General features: G+C 40.7%; 1 protein-coding gene across 1 annotated transcript; it reads left to right on the top strand.

The window, feature by feature from the left end:
* Positions 1–5676: 5676 nt before the first annotated feature.
* On the top strand, positions 5677–6667 carry LOC130095989 (olfactory receptor 2K2-like). Its single transcript, XM_056262603.1, has one exon. It carries the CDS (start codon positions 5681–5683, stop codon positions 6665–6667), a length of 987 nt encoding a protein of 328 aa, XP_056118578.1. The 5' UTR covers positions 5677–5680.
* The last annotated feature ends 1165 nt before the right edge of the window (positions 6668–7832 follow it).

Genomic DNA, 7832 nt, shown 5'->3' with positions numbered 1-7832 from the left:
TTGACCTAAATTTAATAAAATCTCTATAAAGTTTATTCTTCTTCTTGCATGCATTCTGTAATCCCCTTGTAATCCAAGGGTTTTTACTAAAGCTATCCTTATATCTATATTGCACATATGGACAATACTTTTCATATAATGTAAGATATTTATCTAGAAAAGCTTCATATGCTGCATTTACTTCCCCAACATACACCTCTTTCCAGTCTTGCTCACTCAAATCATTTCTAAATCTACAAATTGCTTCATCTGTCCTTTTTCTAACATATTTAGTCCTACTGCCAGCTTCCTTCTCATTAAGTATTTGACAATCCAAGACACAAAAAACAGGTAAATGGTCGCTTATATCGTTGATCATCAAACCACTCTTGATTTTACTTTCTAAAACATTTGTGAAGATATGGTCGATCAATGTCGAACATGTTGTTGTTATCCGAGTTGGCTCGGTGATCAATGGAAACAACCCTCTACTGTGTAGCATCTCCAAATAATCGCTAGATGCAGCTTGTCTATTCACACTCAACAGATCGATGTTTGTATCCCCACACAAAATATAACTTTTCTTTTCATTCAGCTGACATAACACCTTTTCTAGCTGTTCATTGAAAGTTTCAATTTTTGACCCAGGTATTCTGTAAATGCATGTAACAACAACATTCCTCTTCTTTTCCATATCAATCTCCACTGTAATACATTCAAATAAATCATTAATGGCTGTCGTCATACATTCTACAATTCTGCATTTCAAATCAGTGGTCACAAATAAGGCAACACCGCCTCCCCTCTTATCTATTCTATTGCAATGATGCAATTCATTCCATAAAGAAAACCTTCCATAAAGAAATCTACACCTCGACCTTCATTAACCCAGGTTTCTGACAGGGCTATGACTGAAAAGTTATATTTTAAAGACCTTAAGCCTGGATCTTGGTAAAGTTTGCATACAAACTCCTACAATTAAAATGTATTACTGAAAATGTACTGTCCAGGCTAACTGTATCATTGAACTTTTCTTCTGTATAATAATCACACATGGAATTAATTGTGTTAAAGCAGTGATTTTCTGGGTCAATATTGCATTCAAAATCATACAACTTATAGTCTATATGCTTAGCTCTTAACAATGTGTAGCCCCTTGTAGGCCCAGAGAAATCAGTCTCTGTCATCATTTTCTATAAACAGACAGATAAACAAATAATAATACCCTACAAATGTTGTTTTTACAACTGCTGTGTTTAACCGACAAGTGCCATCATATGGAGAACAAAATAAATAATATAGTCCACAATAAGTCCAAAAAATAAAATTCACTGCGGTAGGAAGTCCCAATAGCAACGAATGATATACAATCATAATCAAAGTAGAAAAGTGTTTCCTACCTTGTTCCCATAGGTGCACCAAACTCCCTTCAAAACAAATTAAACATCGACCAAGGATGGAATCTTTTCGAACGCCCCTTAAAAAAAGTAAAAAATAAATTATATATCCGGACAATAACGTAACTAATCCTTTGGTCTTCAACTGGCCAAAATTTCCTATATTCCCAAGAAGCATCTTCATTTGTAGCAGTCCAGATCTTTCAACTCCCTAATCATCAAGACTTTCTCCGCTTCAGGCGAGGGGCCATTCAATCTTATCAACACCTTGCAATCTCTAGTCCAGGTAGCTTTTATTTTGCGATCCTTCCATAGCTGCCGAGCAACTCGGGAAATCTCGGCGTTTTTAGATGTTAAATGTTCATTGATGTACACCGCCGTGCCTTTGAGCTTTTTCCCCTGCATCAAAAGTTCAGTTTTGTGTTTACGACTCACAAAACGCATCATAATTCTGGGCTTGGTTGCGCGGTCCTTTCTTGGTAGAATGTGACAAGCTGCGATGTTACTCTTGTCCAGAAGGATGTTCTTACTTTGAAGAAAGGTGATTACCTGCGTTTCAAGGGATTCTTGATCTTTCGAATTTAGACTTTTCTCGTCATCTCTCTTAATTGCGGCAGCGTACGTCCTTGGTTTAACTTCAAGACCGCTTATTATTACATCTTCTTTGCGGGTAAACAATTCCATATCCTGGATTCTACGTTCCATTTCATCCATCTTCAACACTTTATTTTCAAGTGCAGCAATCCTCAGATCTTTTGCGGCCACACTTTCTCTGAGTTCTCTAATTTCTGCCAGAAGGTTCGTTATCTCAGTTTGCTTTGCTACAACGTCTCTTATATCTTGTGTCAATTTCTTCAGTGATTCATTCATTTCTTTTATTGTTTCTTCCATCGTTACCTTCTTTGGAGGCATTATAGCCTCTAGATACCAAAATACTGTTAATTTGGCTTACCAATTAAGATATATATCGATAGAAACAACAAACAATGTGGAAGAGCCGCGAAGCACACTCCATCATCATCATGACGTCACATCCTTTCTCCGATATTGCCCGAGCCTCACGACAGCTATGGCCAGGGAGAGTGGAGACTCCAATCCCCTGGCGGTCCAACTGGGCACGGACCACTTCGGGGCCGCACAGTTGCATCTGTTGCCCCTCCGGACTCGTCCCTCTGCCAGTTGTGTTTCTGTCTGAGCGGACATCCCTTGGATAGACACTGACTTTCAGCTGACCCCGGGGCCCAGCAGAAATGCGTTCCCCAGTGAGCCTTCTAAGAAAGCGGCTATGCGATTCATTATCGCTTGGCGCTGCTCAAGTTCAGTGATGTTCATCACACTCAGGTGTTGAGCAGAAATGCTCCTGAAGCTCAGTGAATCATCACATCTAGTGTTGAGCAGTGCTCCTGTCTTGTGCGTGCATGTCGCTTGCACCTACTGTGCTAAGTCAGGAGTGGAACAGGTCTTGATAGTTGCCCCTTTTTTGGCCCAACCAGATCTAGTTCCCTCGACAGCCTTCCTGACTTCCCCTGAATACATTCAGGGACGGGGCATGATGGCACCCGCGTTCAAAGAACTGGACGGGGAGGTTCAGGTCGCTATCACAAGGATATGTGGTAGTGACCATCACTTCTGCAAGCACCCCCTTAAGATAAGGCAGTTGTGCTTCGCTAGTTAGAAGTGGAACCTATTCGTTGAATGAGTCTTCTCTCCATGAGGAGATCCTGAGAGCGTTCGGTCATTTCAGTGCTCTCTTTCCTGCAAGTTGGGTTGGAGTAGGGTGTTCCTTCACCCTCAATATGATACAAACATCATATGCAGAAGTATGGGAAGCACGTCCTGATCGTCAGGTTCCTGAGGGAGCAAGGGTCATCCCTGCGCCCCTCTTTATCCTCTTGGGCCTGTCTCTGGTGCTATTGCAATCAGAGACCGCCCCTGAGCCACTGCAGGCAGTGAGTTAAAAATTCTGTTTTTTACAGTTCTCCTGTTCGCATGGTCTCTTCTAGAGGGTAGGGACTTGCTCGCTTTCGGTCAATGACTTGTGCCTGGAATTCAGGCCGGCTAACTCTCACTAGCTGAGACCCCGGCCTGGATTTGTGCCCAAGGTTCCTACCTCTCCCTTAAAAGGACCAGGTTGTGAGCCTGCAAGCGCTGCCTGGAGGAGGCAGACCCAGCCCTGGCTTTCTCTGTCCGTCCGCTTCATTGCGGGGTTACGTGCACAGAACGCAAGCCATAGGACCTCAGATCAGCTCTTATCTGTTAAAGGAAATCAGCAGAGAGGGAAGGCTGTTTCCAAGCGAGGTTGGCCCACGGATGTTGCCTTCATCTTGGTGAATTCCCGAGATGCACATGTCCACTTAGGTGGTGAACTCCTCTTAAATGAGAGAGTGCTCCTGCTTAGGCGTTGACACAGAGTGCTTCGCTGACAGATATTCTAGAGTTGAGGGCTGGGCGACACCTTAGCCGAACCGCTGCTTCCCGTGGGCTCCCTTCACATGAAGCCAGTTTCACTGTAAGCCCGGTTCGTTGTGTTGGCTTGCTGCGCCATTCCCCTCCTATGGACTGGATACGTGCGCAATTCTTGCTCCAGTTGAGTTCCCCTTTTTTAGCCGAACCCTGTCGAGTTCCTCCATACCCTTCGGCAACGGACATGGCGGAATGTCCGAAGCCAGGCCTATCACTCGTATGCACTGGTGGAACCTGTGTTAGGCTTGGTCCATATGCTGTGATCCCTACAGCGATCCCATATGTGTATTCTTCCACGGTACGGCTCCCTGCGGCGAGCCCTTGTCTTCCCTTGGCAGAGCCTGCTCTGCCGTCACTGTCCGGTTGAGTCTCCCCCTGTCATAGGCTGGAGCCACCCCAGTGACATTCCATATGTTGTACTGCCCGGTCATCCGCCCAGTTCATATGTGTATTCTCCACATGTTACCTCCCTTCGGGCAGGATGTGGCTTCCGCAGCGTCCCTTCCTTCCATGTTCAGGGAACGCTTTCCCAGTGGTCCTGTAGGAACAGCAGTGACTTCCCTGGCCTAAGCCCTGTCCCTTCCCCGCCTATTGCGGGGGGATCTGGAGGCTTTTGTCTAGGCGCTGGAAGGTGGCAGCACTAGATGGCGTTTTTATTGGGATCCCAATCAGTCGACACGTCGACTACGTCTAACGTGAGCGACTGAAAGGGAACGTCTCGGTTACGTATGTAACCCTCGTTCCCTGAAGGAGGGAACGGAGACGTAGTCCCGTAGCCACTATTGCTGGACCACCGCTGACTCCGAGTTACGCTCGGCTCCTCAGCGAAAAACAACTAGTGCGTGCATCCACTTCCGTATTTATACCCGCGGCGCGGGGGCGGAGTGTGTGATGCATTTCACACATGCCAATTTCTTTGGCTCGTTTTAATAGTACTCCAAGATGACGGTCTCTCTAAGCGTGATCCCAATCAGTCGACACGTCGACTACAGGGAACGAGGGTTACATACGTAACCGAGACGTTCTTTTTTGTTAATACAATTATTTTTATCACAAATGTTTTCCTTGTGTGGATGATACAGAAACAGGCTCTATAAGTTACTGTCATCTCACAAATCTTTCAGATTGTTCAGCTGATAAACTCCCCATACGTATTTCTTATTTAACAATCTTCCTTGATTGTACTTTATTGTTAAGGTGAAACACTCACAATATTAATTTGGTGCCACTTACTGCTACATTGTGGTGGCCTGTGTGAGAAACTACTACACAACTCTTCCTTTTTTCTTCCATTTCCTTTTTCCCTCTCGTTTCAGACGTAACTTTTTACATCTGTAAACATCTACATCATACATAGTTTCATCTCCATAAACATACCCTCTATGGCTTATGTTTATTGAGTGACCTTTAGCAAGTATGCTCTGTAAAGTGAAGATATTTTTTAAAGTTATTCATTTCCCCATTTCTCCAAGCCGAAAATAAAATGTTCAAGATACATGGATGGGACGTTGCTCCCTAAAGAAATCTCTGCGAAATCTGTTGACTTAATCTCCAGCCACGCAACAGAAGGGCTTTATAAAACAACAGTACATGAACTGAGCCCAGACACAATGTTTAGCAGTTCACACAGAGCCAGGTCTGTATTAACAATGAGGTACAACAGGAATTTTTGTTGGGTATTGTATTTGCAGGTCTTAGATGTTACACAATGCGTGCAGAGATATATTTAAAGTTTTTGTAACAACCATTTACTTTTAATAATAATAATAATATAATGTATAATAAGTAATTCAATGAGACTGTGTTTTCATGTTTTATTGTTTGCTTTTCCAGCCTGAAGGATGAACAAGTCTACTGGTTTGGATCTGGTATTTTCATCATATGAATCGCTGGGTCCAAGAAAATATGTATTGATTATTTTTATTTTCTTAGTTTACTCAGTTGCAACCTTAGCAAACATATGTATAATGCTTGTTATCTACTTAGAATCAAGTCTCCATAAGCCAATGTATATATTTTTGTTTAACCTGATGTGCAGTGGACTGCTCGGAAGCAGTGCTGTTTGGCCAAAAGTTCTTTCAAATCTCCTAACTGATTGGCACACTAGTTCGTATGAGGGGTGTCTTCTCCAAGTCTATTTGGCTAGTATTTATGCTGCTTGCACTTATTCTACTTTGACAGTAATGGCCTATGATAGGTATGTATCCATTTGTAACCCATTACAGTACCATATTATCATGAATCCCTGTAAAATTAAAATTTGGCTTATGTTAAGCAACTTAGTTCCTGTTTTCTCAATAGCTGGTCAAGTATATTTGACATCAAGAATTCCCTTATGCAGCCGTACTCTTAATAAGCTATTTTGTGATAACCTTTCAATCATTAACATATCATGTAGTACGAGTCTTAGCTTTTTAAGCAATGTGTATGGTTTACTAATAATAGTGTGTTTATCTGTGCTCCCTACATGTCTTATATTGCTGTCTTATGTCAAAATACTTTCTGTTAGTTTAAAAGTGTCAAAAAATGGTCAAAACAAGGCACTTGGAACATGCCTTCCTCATTTGATAATCTTCATTAACTTTTCAATTGCCACGGTTTTTTCTCTTATATATAACAGATTTACTGTGCTTATATCTAGTGAGATGAATGTCTTTATGTCAGTCCAAATAACACTTTTGCCACCACTTTTGCATCCAGTAATATATGGTGTTAGAACCAAAGAGATCAGAAAATGTACTGTTAAAATAACCCAGAGATTGTGTGCATCAACAATCTGTTTTTATACTTCGATACTAAAAGTACCTAAAATATTTGCAATTTCTTGATCTTTATGTACATACTGTGTTAAATTATATGTAAAGCTATAGATAACCAAAGACATGATTAAAAGCAAATACTATTGTATAATGTTTTGTCTACTTTCAGATTTTACACAGTAGGTCGGATACAAAGGTCTGATCCTACTAGTGGAACAACCTCTAATGTTCATTCTTTTTAAATATACCACATTGTTTTTCATTATAGATTATATTATCATCATAACAATCTGGTGTCACAATTTCCTAGTGTTTAGTGTGTATTGTGTGTCCTTGACAGCAGGGCTCAAGCTGGCATGGGCGCAAATTAGACCATTTGAGAATGTTCCAAGTATCATGTACTTCAGTTCAAGAACATCTGACCTTTGAACAGTGCAGTTCGAGTTCTGGAGAACACTTTTTTTCAGGTTTAAAGGGGGTAAAATCCTAATGTGTTCAGAAAATGTCAATGTGGTCTTAGACATTTGAACCCACTGCAAGCTCATTTAATTTCATTCACAAAAAAAGTTAGGTTTAGCATTTCTAAATATGTTCTCACTTGTGCACAAGTGTAAATATCAAAGGCTGTTGCCTAAAAGCTTCATAGCTAATTCATAGCTTTACCTGTTCATTTTGTACTGACACTTGTCTCACTATACGCTACAATGTCATGTGTGATCATTTTAATGACATAACACAATTTATTTATACTGAGTAGAGTAATTATAGAGTAAAACAGAACAATGAATACTATTGATGCACAATTATTTCTAATTTGTTGTATCACGTAAAACTCCCCCATATTTCAAAAATCTTGCCAAACAAATGTCCTGATTTAGTGGTGATTTGTCACCATCTAGTGTTATATTTGGGTTGGGTTGTTCTTTTGTTCCACAATGTTGAACAAAGAGACTTTTAAATCAGACCCAAACTTTATTTCTTTCTTTAGCAAATGTGTTCTTATTTTAGGATTGAAGGCTCTTTACTGTAGATTAAGATTTAAAATTTAGCAGCCTACCTCAGCTCTTAGTTCTTATTGACAGCACTTAATAAAGTAAACAATTCAAAATATCTCTCTAATATTACCTGTTTATAGCTTTATCGCTGGCATATATGAGTTTCAGTTAATGGCTTTTTTAACATACCAAATAAATTTTATCGGACAGAATATGAGATACTGTACTTTTAAATATTA

Source organism: Rhinichthys klamathensis, unplaced genomic scaffold (assembly GCF_029890125.1).
Source record: "Rhinichthys klamathensis goyatoka isolate OS25496 unplaced genomic scaffold, OSU_Roscu_1.1 h1tg000194l_1, whole genome shotgun sequence".
NCBI lineage: Eukaryota > Metazoa > Chordata > Actinopteri > Cypriniformes > Leuciscidae > Rhinichthys > Rhinichthys klamathensis.
Note: the sequence above shows the minus strand (reverse complement) of the source record. Positions and strands in the feature narration are given on the sequence as shown.

What these genes read in the sequence shown, in the direction of transcription:
- LOC130095989 (XM_056262603.1), top strand. Translation starts at nt 5,681, where the DNA reads ATGAACAAGTCTACTGGTTTGGATCTGGTATTTTCATCATATGAATCG.